The following is a 15,004-nucleotide window of genomic DNA, read 5'->3' as shown; positions in this document are numbered from 1 at the left end:
TTCATTGGAAGGACTGATGTTGAAGCTGAAACTCCAATGCTTTGGCCACCTGATGTGAAGAGCTGACTCATTTGAAAAGACCCTGATGCTGGGAAAGATTGAGGGCAGGAGGAGAAGGGGATGACAGAGGATTTGATGGTTGGATGGCATCACCGACTCAATGGACATGGGTTTGGGTAAACTCCAGGAGTTGGTGATGGACAGGGAGGCCTGGCGTGCTCTGGTTCATGGGATCGCAAAGAGTTGGATATGACTGAGAGACTAAACTGAACTGAACTGAGAAACAAAAGGTTAATTGTTACCACTTTCATTGTTACCATAATCATCTTTTTCCCTTTTTGTTTGTTTTAAAAATAAAATAACACATGCCAGCAAGTGACCACTCTTGCTCAAAGCCTGTCCCAGCCTGCTCTTCACCGAAGACGCTGCTCAGGAAATAGAAAGGAGTCTACAGAGAGCACCCTGCATTCCCAGTTCATTAGAACTGCCCAACCTTACAAAGTCAAGGTACCAATTACTTCTTTTAAATTTGAGAATAAAATTGTCCTTGAAGACTGAGATCTTTTCATCATTTTAAATTCAAGAATGGGGAATACAGATAGAGGGACCATTTATAGGAACTGTAAACAGATGGTACAAGTCTAAAACATGATAAAGCTGTTCTCTAACAATGATGAGCAAATGCCCAGGATGGGGAACTAAATGATCTCCAGGGCTGGCACCTCAGGCTGCCTTCCTTGTTCCTACCTCTGCCACGTCCAGGTGATGACTCAGGAAGGCAGTCCATGGAATGGTACTAAAAAATCACCATTAAACCTTCATCCTCCTTTTTCTAAGGCTGATTAGAGAGGTGACTGTTACCTTCTCCTTTGCTTTTCTCTTACATTGCCCTCTTGTATCTTCTTTTTTCCCCTTTGAAGTTTTTTTGAAATGAATTTTCGCTTAATGTATGGTAATGATAATGTATTTATGAATGTTATATGTGTGTGAGCAGTGTTATGCCCCCTTGCCTGTACTACCTCAGTCCCACTTGCCTCTGGGCATGAATGCTTTTGTTCAAGAGTTTCCATAGAGTTTCCATAGAAATGGTTCTTATGTTGGCTGAAAGAGGCTTGCTTTTTACAGCTCTTAGAACAAAAAGTTATATCATAAAATTACTATTGGTCATAACCAATGAACACAAATTCCCTCTACTTATAGAAATAGAAGAAGCTTATTACAATTTTTTCTCTGATCTCCTTTAATTAAAAAAAATAATTATTGAGTCTTATCATTTGCCAGGCATTATTTTGGGCTCTTGGTGGAATTTGAGATGCAGGTGGGCTGGAGAAGATATGTTAATGACTAAGAAATGGTCCTGCCCTCCCAAAGAAGTAACCTCAGTGCAGTGTGATGAGCATTGAACTAGAGATACATGCAGAGTGGCATAGAAGACTGTGGGGCTTTAGCGAATGGTTTTTGACATGAATTGTAAAGGGTGGGTTTAACCAGGTAGAAAATGGTATTTCATTATTACCTATTACCATCACTATGGAAATATGGCCAGAATAAAGGAGATCAGAATTAAAACCAATCTATTTGTAACAATGTTGGCAACACTAATGTCATTTTACTGAAAAGAAGATAGTGGATCTATTTGTAAGGTAAGGTTAGAGTTGTTTTTTTTTTTTTAATAGTTCTCATTTGTCTTATATGTAATTTCAGCCCATTTCCTTGAGAAATTGAAAACTGTTGTATAGTTAGTGACTTTTCTAAAGGTGTAGAGCTTTAGGTTCTATTAAGTTGTTTTGTATTGTGTTAAGCTGTGTTAAGTTTTAAGCTGTGTTAACTTAAGTGGACTTAAGGTATCTTAGCCTAGGGACCCTGAAACTATTAGATACAACAAGAAATAGATTAATAAAAGGCCAAAGTTTTGGTTTCTGATTTATAAAGTTCTTTTATTATTTCCATCCTTTTTCAGTGATTTAAAAAATATTTCTGAGATACTCAATGTCTTTTGTCAGGTAGAACATCATCCATCTGAGTATTTGGACACCCATTCCTATTTTATATTCTAACAGGAAAAGTCTGCAGCCCTTCATAAATCAAGGAAGAAGTCAAAAGAAGAACAAAATATATCAGATGACCCTGATTCTACTGGCTTTATTTATCCTTATAATGACCTGCTTGTGTGGGCTGTGCTAATGAAAAGGCAGAAGATGGCCATGTTCTTCTGGCAGCATGGTGAGGAGGCCACGGTCAAGGCAGTGATCGCTTGTATCCTCTACCGAGCAATGGCCCGGGAAGCCAAGGAGAGCAACATGGTCGATGATGCCTCTGAAGAACTGAAAAATTACTCAAAGTAGGAGTTCTCCCTTCACCTCACACTTAACATTGACACTTCTTAGAATGGTTAGAAACCTTTATCTTCCACACCCTAGAACTTATAAGAGGAGTGGACTTACAGCGGTGCATTTCATGGACTCTTCCTTAGATAAGAGTCTTAAAATATTTTAAGGACTAAAGGAAAGAGAGGTGGCCCTTAGTTCAGGAGACTTGGGTTCTTATCCTGGGGCCAGCTCTTTACTAATGGTCAAATGACTTGCCAAGACTGTGGGACTTCAGTTTCTTTTTTTTTATTAAAAAAATTTTTTTTGGCCTCAGCACATGGCATGTAGGATCTTAGTTCCTCAACCAGGAACAGAAACTGTGCCTCCTGCAGTGAAAGTTTGGATTCTTAACCACTGGACCGCCAGGGAAGTCCTGGGACTTTAAACTATAAAATGTTCAATGAATGATTTTGGAACTCCCTCCTGACTATCAAACTCTTTGATACTAAGTTATATTTAAAATTGTTGTTTAAGTACCTCTCAGGCAGGAAAACAGGTAAATATATTATGTATTAAGTGCCAGAGAATGATGATGGAAAATAGAAAGTTGGGAATTTTTTTTTTTATTTACTAATGCATGATGGTAGTAGGGAGAGAAGAGAAGCCAAAGTTAGTTAAAATTTTATAATTTTTATGTTATTTTATTTTTTTTATTTTTTAATTAATTTTATTTTATTTTTAAACTTTACAAATTGTATTAGTTTTGCCAAATATCAAAATGAATCCGCCACAGGTATACATGTGTTCCCCATCCTGAACCCTCCTCCCTCCTCCCTCCCCATACCCTCCCTCTGGGTCGTCCCAGTGCACCAGCCCCAAGCATCCAGTATCGTGCATCGAATCTGGACTGGCAACTCGTTTCATACATGATATTTTACATGTTTCAATGCCATTCTCCCAAATCTCCCCACCCTCTCCCTCTCCCACAGAGTCCATAAGACTGTTCTATACATCAGTGTCTCTTTTGCTGTCTCATACACAGGGTTATTGTTAGCATCTTTCTAAATTCCATATATATGCATTAGTATACTGCATTGGTGTTTTTCCTTCTGGCTTACTTCACTCTGTATAATAGGCTCCAGTTTCATCCACCTCATTAGAACTGATTCAAATGTATTCTTTTTAATCGCTGAGTAACACTCCATTGTGTATATGTACCATAGCTTTCTTATCCATTCATCTGCTGATGGACATCTAGGTTGCTTCCACGTCCTGGCTATTATAAACAGTGCTGCGATGAACATTGGGGTACACGTGTCTTTATTTTAAAAAATTTCAGAGAATGACAGTGTCTACTTTTTAGAGAAAACAACCTCCCAGAAGATCACCTGGGGATGTCTCCAGGTCTGGCTTCTTACTTAAGTTATCTGTGTATTTTGTAAAATCTTAAAAAAAAAAAAAAAATAAGAGTGAGGGGTTTCCACAGTTTTTCCTTATATGCTAGTTTGATTTTGAATAGTCTTTTCTGGCAAAAATTCTTCATTAGGACCTATCAGGGAGCCCTACATAGCTTGTTTTGTGGTGTGGAGTCACTTCTCCTCAGGAATAGCTCAGGGACTGTCGTTGGAAACCCACTGTTCCTTCAAGAAAGGGAGAACAATCCATTTTCTGAGCAGCAGTCCCTTTTAAAGTAGCCTCTGCCTTTTACTGTCCCCTCTTTTCTCTTGGTCTTTTCTGAGTCCCATATGTAACCTTTTGGACGTTTCTGGGACTCTGGCCTGCCTTTATATTTGCCGCTCACCACTGTGTCATTGCAGACAGTTTGGCCAGCTTGCCCTGGATGTGTTGGAGAAGGCATTCAAACAGAACGAAAGAATGGCCATGAAACTGCTGACCTACGAACTCAAGAACTGGAGCAACTCTACCTGTTTGAAGCTGGCTGTTTCTGGAGGGTTGAGGCCCTTTGTTTCACACACTTGTACCCAAATGCTACTAACTGATATGTGGATGGGGCGTCTGAAAATGAGGAAAAACTCTTGGTTAAAGGTATATCTACTTGCTTTATAGAGTTTAATGTTATTAATAGTTTAGTCTGGAGGTCTGTACTTTTTTCATTTGTCACTTGTTCCAGAAGAGTACTTTTAGGAAAACCAATTATTAATACTGTTTTTGATTCTCACAGACGAGCAGAGATCTTCACAGTGAAACCTCTGACAACTACTTTATCTCCCACTCCTATGGTTTCTTTTTAAAAATGGGCATAATTGTGCCAGCTCAGTCCATTGCAAAGGCATACTCATGAGAAAGTGGCTAGAAGTTAAAAGCATGTACAGACATAAGTAAGATTTCATTATTAGTAGTCACCACTGTCCCTGATAATTATAATAGAAATAAATGAGACTTTTTACTGAGAATTTTCTTAGCTTAAGGATGCTAACCCATGATAAACTAAATAAAATTAGCAGTTGGTTGTGCTCATCTAATGTAATGTTTCAGGAAATAAATGGCTGTTTTATAAAGCTGCCCTCAAACACATTTGTTCACACCACTATATCCAAATTTTTGTATTCCATTATAGTTTAGCCTTATCTTTCATCTTGAATTAGAAATTAGAAACCCTTATTCCTGAAAACGTAATAACTTTCTGCTCTTTGTATACTTTATTTTTTATATCAACGAAGAGACTTAAGTGAAGTAAGACTAGGTGTTTTGCCCCCAAACATGGTGAGCTTACAAGACTGAATTAGCTACTTAAAATCTCTGACTTGCAGTAAACCATATTGCTCTCTATGCCTGGATCCTAATTTATCAGTGCTTGGCTTGTAAGTTTTGGGAACACTTCCATAAATAATTGTAAAATGACTAGTTCCAAGTGGATGAGGACTGGAGGAAGACTTTATAGAGTTTTATGTGGAAAGGAAAGCTCATGTAAGTGCTTTTAGGGAATAGACTCCAAACCCTTCCTTGGAAATGGGATGTTGATATCATTGAACACTGTTTCACAAGCTGATGGTTCTGCAGTGGTCAATGGCAACAGAATGTGGAGCTTTTCAGGAAGTAGATTAGGAATTAATTAGTGCAATATTATCATTGTGTTTGATAACTATGATGTTTCCAGACCTAGAAGATTGCATGTTTTTTGGGTTCAACATCTGAAAAGAAAACAAACACACAAACAAACCAATCCCTGCCAGAACTGGGACAAGTCCAGAGAACTTCCACAGGACATCAGGCTTTAAAACAAAACAACAAAAAGTCATTTAAGCATGAAAAAAAAAAGAAAGAAAGAAATTGACAAGAGCATGGCTTTAGTTTATTTAATCATGAATGGTATAGAGTCAGGGTAATCTTATTTTCATTCATTGAATCCTAGAATACTGGAGCTTAATTTTAGCTCAAAAGAGATAATGTTCACCAAGATGATTCTCACAGAATTGAGTAAATCCAAGCTCTTTACCCCGAAAGGCCATACAAGTTGAATAGACCATAAATAAATTCAAGAATGATAGCAATAGAGTGAAGGATGTCTAGAGTTATACATTCTGTAGGTTTTGCTGGCAGAGAAAATATATGTGTGATGGGAGATAGATGTAAACAGAGGGACTTGGTATGGTTTTACATTATTGATTTATAATATAAATAAATTTTAGAGTGTTTTATGTGATAATAACTACTTAGTGGCTTTAAAGAATTATTCAAGCATTATGCTCATTGAAAAAGAAGACATCTCAGTGTCCTGCCACTAGTTTTCTTTTTTTAATTAGAGGATAATTGCTTTACAATGTTGTGGTAGTCTCTGCCACACATTAATGCGAGTCCCCTCCCTCTTAAACCTCCCCACCCTGCCCACCATTCCACGTCTCTGGGTCATCCCAGAGAGCCGGGTTGGGCTCCCTATGATACACAGCCGCTTCCTGCTAGGTGTTGTTTAGTCGCTAAGTCGCTAAGTCTTACAACCCCATGGACCGCAGCCCACTTGTCCTTGGGATTTCCAGGCAAGAATGGGTTGCTATTTCCTTCTCTAGCGGATCTTTTCGATTCAGGGTTTGAACCCAAGTCTGCTGCATCGCAGGCGGATTCTTTACTGTCTGAGCCACCAGGGACAGAGTGCTCCAAATTCAAGTTTGCTTTTTGGAACTATCTGAATTTTTTTTTTTTTTATATATTTTTAATCTACAGTTAGTTGCATCTGTGGATGCAAAGCCCACATATATGATGGGCTGGCTGAATTCCACCGTTAGGTTGTTCCACATCAGCTATCCTTCTATAGATGGACTTTTATGCTCAGTTTCTTAGTTGGACATTTAGGTTGACACTAATTTTTTTGCCATTACAGATAGCCCTTCAATGAACATCCCTATACATATGCTTGGATTCATGAGTATTTCTGAGGGAGACACTTCTGGTATTGGAATTCTTACGTCAGAAAATGTATACAATCAGGGTATCCACTTAACTGGGGACGGATCTGACATTTCCTATACACCCAAATCTTGACTTTATTTGGATCATATGTGTGTCTTGTATAACCCTCACTACCTGCTTTGTTCTCCTCTTTTGAAGATCATCATCAGTATTCTTTTCCCACCTGCCATTTTGACACTGGAGTTTAAAAGCAAAGCGGAAATGTCACATGTCCCACAGTCCCAGGACTTTACGTGGTATAATGGTGACCAGAACACCAGTACTCTCAAAGAAAACTCTTGTCAGGTTAGTACGATATCATGGTGAACTGAGTTTTTGTGACCTGGACTGCACACAAACGCAGACGCATAGCTTACTTATTAACAAACTATTTAACAATCTTAATCATATTATAGTATGGTCAGGTATACTATGTATGATAGTTCTGATTAACCTCCGTATATGATTAAGCAAAATATCCTATTTCTGCCAAAATCAAAGACTGTATTATATCTAGGAAGCTGCTTAATATTTTATTTTCCTTTATGACTAGTGGAACAAATAGGCTTATTGTTTCTTGAAAGCTATAATAAGGGATGTCTCGTAGCCTTCAAAATATTTTATAAAATGCTGATTTAGGATTTGTGCTGATCTTCACTGTTTCATGCCACAGTTTTTTCATTTGTCATATCCAATGAGTTTGGATGGTTTTACTTGAGTTCCCAAATGTGTACTCTTTCATGGGTAACTTGAGCTGGTTCTCTTGCAACCCATCTTTGCTGAAGAGCCTCCAATATGCTGTCTGCACATCCATTTTTTAAATTTTCTGTTTCAACTTGGATCATTGCTGATGAAGTTGCCATTTACTATCAGGTGTTCAGTTCAGTTTAGTCACTCAGTTGTGTCCGACTGTGACCCCTGGCGGACTGCAGCACGCCAGGCCTCCATGTCCATCACCAACTCTGGGAGTTTACTCAAACTCATGTCCATTGAGTCGGTGATGCCATCCAACCATCTTATCCTCTGTCGTCCCCTTCTCCTCCTGCCTTCAATCTTTCCCAGCATCAGAGTCTTTTCAAATGAGTCAGTTCTTCGCATCAGGTGCCTAAAATATTAGAATTTCAGCTTCAGTTTCCAATGAATATTCAGGACTGATTTCCTTTAGGATGGACTGGTTGGATCTCCTTGCTGTCCAAGGGATGCTCAAGAGTCTTCTCCAACACCACAGTTCAAAAGCATCAATTCTTCAGTGCTCAGCTTTCTTTATAGTCCAACTCTCATATCCATATGTGACTACTGGAAAAACCATACCTTTGACTAGACGGACTATGAAGTGTAGTGAACATCTTTTCTGGTACTTAATACTTCAGTGAGGCATCTTTAGCTAGTGTCTTGTCTGATGGGCTTTTGTACTTATGAGGTATTTGTTATAATGTTGAAAACATCTATGATAAATGTTAAATGAAAAATAATTAATTATAGTTTGTACGGATGGCATCTGTTGTGATTGATTGAGCATCCATTCTGATTGATAATGCCAGATCACTTAACCAGATGAGTTATTAAATATTTTGACTATCATGACTCTTTGGGTATATGTGTTCTTCTTCTATCCCTCCTTCCCTCCCTTCCCTTCTTTTCTAAGCCTGATAGTTCTGTTTGGGGTTCTCAGAGTACAAGATACCAGGTACATTCTAACCTTTACAGAGTGTGTGAGAAATTCTCTGTTGCAAAACTGGGCTTTGCAAGTTGTCATAATTGTGATTGTACTGGTTAGATTATATGTTTACTAAGTTTAGACTGTTTCATTTTTTTTTTTTTAAGAAAAGAAAAGAAATGTAGTGCTGGCCTAACCTTATTAGAAATAGAAGGCAATCTTTATATGTGAGATATTCACATATACATGTTTGATTTTATATGGTCTCAAGGCTAACAGTACAGCCTTCTTTCACATTTTTCCTCATTTGGAGTTCCATTTCATGCCTTAAGGCTGCAAAATCTTTCCCTCTGGTAAGAGCACATGGCCAAGAACTATCTTTAAACCAGGCCACATTTTAAGAGACTTACTCTGAGTCACCCTGTCTGGAGAACATGTCATCATCTCCTCGAATCCTGGTGGAAATATTCGTGCTTGAGCAATCTTTCCAACACAGGTGTTTTTCCAGCACTCTGCTTTTAAGCCACAGCTCTTGGCAGATAATCTTGTGTATTTTATTTGATGTCATAATCAGATACAACATCAAGAACTTCATATACATGTCATGGTATTTGGTCTTTGAATTCAACTCAGAGATAGGCTCAAGTAGTGTTTTTTAAAATAATTGTATTTATTTTGGCTGTGCTTGGTCTTCATTGATGGCTTTTCTCTAGTTGCAGCAAGAGGGGGCTACTGTCTGTTGTGGAGGACGGGCTCTAGGGCACAGGGGCTTCAGGAATTGTGGCACAGAGTTTATTTGCTCCACAGCACGTGGGATCTTCCCGGATCAGGGATCGAATCTGTGTCTCCTGCGTTGGCAGGTGGATTCTTTACCACTGAGCTACCAGGGAAGCCCTCAATTAATGTTTTATAATATAATAATGAGAAGTTATTTAACAACAAGATCATTACTTAAATAGCTTTCTGGAGTCTTTCCGAAGTGGTACTGATGCCATTAAAATCACAGTATATGATGACTTTTAAAATCAGTTCTAAGCCATGGTTCTAAGCCATTTTAACTCTAGGCTGGTTTAACTCTGTTAGTAACTGGCTCAGTTACTGTACTTCTAAATCACATCTCTGATTCCACTGTCCAAAGTGACATGAATGACAGAACTATCAATTAGGCCCTGAGAAAACCCATCTAGAGGCCTGAGGCCTCAAAATTTAAATTTTCTTGCTATTACATGGATAATTCAGGCAAAACCTGATTCATTCCTTGGCTTGGAAATTCTTGGTAATCATGCAGGTCTGGTGTTCGAGAGACATCTTTTGTGGATAGGTTGAAGAAATAGGCTAGTCTGAGAGGCACCATAGAACATTCCTTTCTTTTCATTTAATATGACTTTCGTAATATTACAAAAGTAGTACATTTCCTATTGAAAGATTAAAATCACACAGACATCTATGAAGTAGGATGATACCTCTTTTGCTTTTCTTTCATCATCCCTAAGTTTCCTCTTCTCAAAAGTAACCAGGGTGCAAGTGCTTTTCCCTTTCTCTTTCTTTTTTTCTCTCTAATGGCTCTTCTGAGCAGACACCTCTGTTAGTCACATTCATGCAACCGCTTTCTTGTCACACAGATATTCATTTCTCACCACCTACAACTGTTAACCCGTTTAGGCTGACCCATAATTTTTGAGAAACTGATGGAAAATGCTTTCCCTAGAAAATGCATGTACAACACAAATGCTTGCATATAATTGCAGCAGGCACAAAGAACTCCAGAAACTCAGAGAGTTCATGAACTTCAGGTAAAGAACCTCTGTTATTAATGAGTGAAGAAGCTGTCAAAGTCAGAATTCTTAAATCAACACTGAGCCTGACTTCCCTGTGACTTGGGAAAGATGTATCACCATTCTCTATCCATTTTTTCCTCCTTTTATGTGGAAACAAATCTATTCTCTACTTAATTGATTTCACAAGGACTTTATTTATATGAATATCCTGAGGTTCCAAAATTACTGATAAAGGAGATTAAAAAGAACAGGAAGAGGGACCATTTTAAAATGCTTGGAACTACTCTTAGTTTGACTAAATTTGATTACGGCAGACTCAACTTGCTTTTCAGAAATGCGCTGTTCTCTTTACCCTGTCAAAGATCGATACAATACATGTAGTTTTTCTTCTGTTCAAGACTAAGATTATAATTTGGAAGGTGGATGCCCAATTAATTTCTCATTTATTTATTATATTTATATATTTATGAAATATATAATATTTTAGATATTTAAAAATGTTAGCAATTTAGTTAAGGCTCTGACAATAAATAATTATTTGTTTATTTTACAGAAAGACTGTGATTTGGAAAGGGGACCTGATGAGAAAACAGATGAAAGTCAGCACTTTGATTTAAAGAGTGGGCTCCAAACCCTTCCTTGGACCAGGAAAGTCTATGAGTTCTACAATGCTCCAATTGTCAAGTTTTGGTTTTATACGGTTGGTCTCATTTAAAAAATTGTATATAGTATTCAGGATGGTTAATTTTTAATGATAATGTTGATAGTGATATGCCTGATTTACCAACTTGTAATAAAAATATAGTTTAGAAAGAGTGGGAGGCCTGGCAAAGGAGATAGGAAAGAAGATTGGAGGGAGGTGAGAAAAGGTGAGGGCAGGTCTTTCCTACTTTTGGGAGCAAAAGCACAAGAATTTTTTTCTTCTTCTGAGTGTTTACAGTTAGCACAGCTGGAACTAAGCATTTGAAACTTTGTGGAACAATAAAATGAAAATAGTGGTTGTAGTATTAAGGGATGGGGGTGGATTAATTTCCCATCTTGGGCAAAAATGTCAGTAGTTGAATTGATTTTTTTTCTTTGTAGGAATGTTGTGTAATATAGACTAAAAATGCAAGTTTTTGTTGTTGTTGTCTTCAGTAGCAAATACTTATAATATATGGAGAACAAGACAAATTTTAGAAAAATTGTATCAAATACTACATATGTCATGGATGGAGAGATGGCAAAAGCAGTAACTATACACTAAATGTATTCAGTGGCTTTTACATTTATTTGATAATATTTAATTTTCTAATGCTTCACTTCAGTTCAGTTGCTCAGTCGTGTCCAACTCTTTGTGAGCCCATGAACCGCAGCACGCCAGGCCTCCCTGTCCATCACCAACTCCCAGAGTCCACCCAAACCTGTGTCCATTGAGTCAGTGATGCCATCCAGCCATATCATCCTCTGTCATCCCCTTCTCCTCCTGCCCTCAATCTTTCCCAGCATCAGAGTCTTTTCCAATGAGTCAGCTCTTTGCATCAGGTGGCCAAAGTATTGGAGTTTCAGCTTCAAAATCAGTCCTACCAATGAAAACCCAGGACTGATTTCCTTTAAGATGGACTGGTTGGAACTCCTTGCAGTCCAAGGGACTCTCAAGAGTCTTCTCCAACACCACAGTTCAAAAGCATCAATTCTTCGGTGCTCAGCTTTCTTTACAGTCCAACTCCCACATCCATACACGGCCACTGGAAAAACCATAGCCGTAACTAGATGGACCTTTGTTGACAAAGTAATGTCTCTGCTTTTGAATATGCTATCTAGGTTGGTCATAACTTTCCTTCCAAGGAGTAAACGTCTTTTAATTTCATGGCTGCAGTCACCATCTGCAGTGATTTTGCAGCCCCAACAAATAAAGGTGGCCACTGTTTCCGCTATTTCCCCCATCTATTTGCCATGAAGTGATAGGACCAGATGCCATGATCTTAGTTTTCTGAATGTTGAGCTTTAAGCCAACTTTTTCACTCTTCTCTTTCACTTTCCTCAAGAGGCTTTTTAGTTCTTCTTCACCTTCTGTCATAAGGGTGTTGTCATCTGCATATCTGAGGTTATTGATATTCCTCCCGACAATCTTGATTCCAGCTTGTGCTTCCTCCAGTCCAGCATTTCTCATGATGTACTCTGCATAGAAGTTAAATAAGCAGGGTGACAATATACAGCCTTGACGTACTCCTTTTCCTATTTGGAACCAGTCTGTTGTTCCATGTCCAGTTCTAACTGTTGCTTCCTGACCTGCATACAGATTTCTCAAGAGGCAGGTCAGGTGGTCTGGTATTCCCATCTCTTTCAGAATTTTCTACAGTTGATTGTGATGCACACAGTCAAAGGCTTTGGCATAGTCAATAAAGCAGAAATAGATGTTTTTCTGGAACTGTTTTGCTTTTTCGATGATCCAGCGGATGTTGGCAATTTGATCTCTTGTTCCTCTGCCTTTTCTAAAACCAGCTTGAACATCTGGAAGTATACAGTTCACATATTGCTGAAGCCTGATTTGGAGAATTTTGAGCATTACTTTACTAGTGTGTGAGATGAGTGCAATCGTGCAGTAGTTTGAGCATTCTTTGGCATTGCCTTTCTTTGGGATTCTAATGCTTATCTATAGTTAAATTGCTTATAGTCAAGGTTGTATATTTCTAAAACATTTGAAGTCATTATAAGAGGATATTTATATAAATGCGTTATATTTCAAAATATTCCTTGCCCAACCACACACTTGTTTCATATACATATTGAATAAGTACATAGGTCCAAATAACTTTTATGTTTTCAAAAAGAAAATTTTCATTCAGATGATTCAGGTTTTACCATTTTTGTGAATATGCAACAAAATCCTAGAGACTCTGATAGTAGCATTAAGAGAATTTAACCAACCCAGGGATCGAACCCAGGTCTCCTGCATTGCAGGTGGATAATTTACGAGCTGAGCAACCAGGGAAGCCCAACCATTGTCACACCACTGGGTAGAGTATTCAAGTGTTTTTTCCTTAGAAAATTCCAGCTTATGAACTCTTGGAGACAGGAACAACCTAAGCAAATGGACAATAATGATGATGGAAATAAACAAACTAGCCAACCATATCTACGCACCACAATGAACTGTATTAGCTGTGAGCACAGGCATTTTACTCATGGCCCTTACATTGCTAGGTTATGGTACGTGTACTTTATTAAAACAGTGTCTTGTTGTAAATGGTATGATGAAAAAGCAAAAATGTAAACATTTTTGGATATCTTTTTAAAACTTGGAAAGAAAAAAAAGAGTCAGAAGTAATACCACCAATATCTACAGTGTTTTGGTGTCTGGCCACTATGGAACCAGTGATAACGATGTAAAAAACGTCTGCTTGACAGTACAAGTTTATTTAAATTGTGTCCCTACGGGATCATCAAACATATTAAAACTATGAAATACAGATCTAGAGAAGTATGGAATTTACTTAACTTTCTTATATGCTTCTCTATTAAGTTTCTGAACTCATAGGCAATGCTAATAGCCATTATGCCTGCCTGAAATACCACCTATTGTAAATGCCAATTTGGTATAGTCAAAAGTGATTTCAGCCATTCTCTATGCAGCACTAAGCTTAGCAGGCTTATCAAACTTAGGTAGAGCTCAAAAAGATTTGATAAATAAGGATTCAGTTTAAAATAATATGATTCTCATGAGAATGAACACACACAGAGGCACTTTTCCCCCTTTGATCTGGGATTTGTAATATGTGTTTATCAGCTAGTACTGTGTATGGTCTCTGAAGATATTTGAAGGGCTGCATTGTCTCATGCTTTGTTGGTGATTGAGAAATTGGTAAAGCCTTTCTGGCTGGCAACTTAGTAATATGTGTCACATTTTTAAATGTGTGTAGTTATTCTACTTCTGGAAATTGTAAGACATAAGAATGTTAGATAAGATCACAAAGCTGTTAATCACCATACATCTATGTGTATGTGTTTGCTGCTGCTGCTGCTGCTAAGTTGCATCAGTCATGTCCCATTCTGTGCGACCCCATAGACGGCAGCCCACCAGGCTCCCCCGTCCCTGGGATTCTCCAGGCAAGAACACTGGAGTGGGTTGCCATTTCCTTCTCCAATGCATGAAAGTGAAAAGTGAAAGTGAAGTCGCTCAATCGTGTCGGACTCTTAGCGACCCCATGGACTGCAGCCCTCCAGGCTCCTCCGTCCATGGGATTTTCCAGGCAGGAGTACTGGAGTGGGTGCCATTGCCTTCTCCAGTGTATGTGTTTACTGTGCCTTAATTCTTGGAAGAGACTGGAAATCTAGGTTTAATATACATACCGCTTAAACATACATTTCTTGATTGTCTATCATGTGTTAGGCTGAGTGCTTAAGTGCTATAGATAAAAATGTCAACAGTCTTTAATTATAAAGATTCACAATCAGATAATACTTTTCTATCAACCAGGATATTTTAATCAGCATAAAATAAAATTCTCAGCAGTAATAAACATCACAACTTATTATATTTGAAACAGTCTCCTACCAATACTGCTACTTTGGCATCCTTAGGACACATGTTTTCTGTTTAAATGGAGGAGAAGGTGTGTGATTCCCCCTTGCCTTGTTGTTAGCCTGACTGTGTCCATGCCAGAATGTGCAGGGTTCTGAAAATTCTGATCAGGAGCCAACAAGATGAAACAGTGCCCACTTTGATGCATTAGAGAATAGTGCTCTTCTTTCCTTCCATAGAATCATAGAACAGAGAACTGTGGATTCTTATGCCTTCCTTGATATTGGGCTTCCCTTGTGGCTCAGCTGGTAAAGAATCCACCTGTAATGCAGGAGACCTGGGTTCGATCCCT

The 15,004-nt window shown here is 38.3% G+C and overlaps 1 protein-coding gene across 3 annotated transcripts in view; it reads left to right on the top strand.

Moving 5' to 3' along the window:
- TRPM6 (transient receptor potential cation channel, subfamily M, member 6) overlaps nt 1–15,004 on the top strand; it is a 166,364-nt gene that overhangs the window by 96,564 nt on the left and 54,796 nt on the right. For all 3 annotated transcript variants that reach the window (XM_010844892.1, XM_010844889.1, XM_010844891.1), the window contains exons 15-19: nt 373–507; nt 2,061–2,341; nt 4,127–4,355; nt 6,873–7,019; nt 10,702–10,848. In XM_010844892.1, coding sequence (XP_010843194.1) covers nt 373–507; nt 2,061–2,341; nt 4,127–4,355; nt 6,873–7,019; nt 10,702–10,848 — 939 coding nt within the window. The remainder of the gene's footprint in view (nt 1–372; nt 508–2,060; nt 2,342–4,126; nt 4,356–6,872; nt 7,020–10,701; nt 10,849–15,004) is intronic.

Source organism: Bison bison, unplaced genomic scaffold (assembly GCF_000754665.1).
Source record: "Bison bison bison isolate TAMUID 2011002044 unplaced genomic scaffold, Bison_UMD1.0 scf7180017864212, whole genome shotgun sequence".
In the NCBI taxonomy this organism is placed as follows: Eukaryota; Metazoa; Chordata; class Mammalia; order Artiodactyla; family Bovidae; genus Bison; species Bison bison.
Note: the sequence above shows the minus strand (reverse complement) of the source record. Positions and strands in the feature narration are given on the sequence as shown.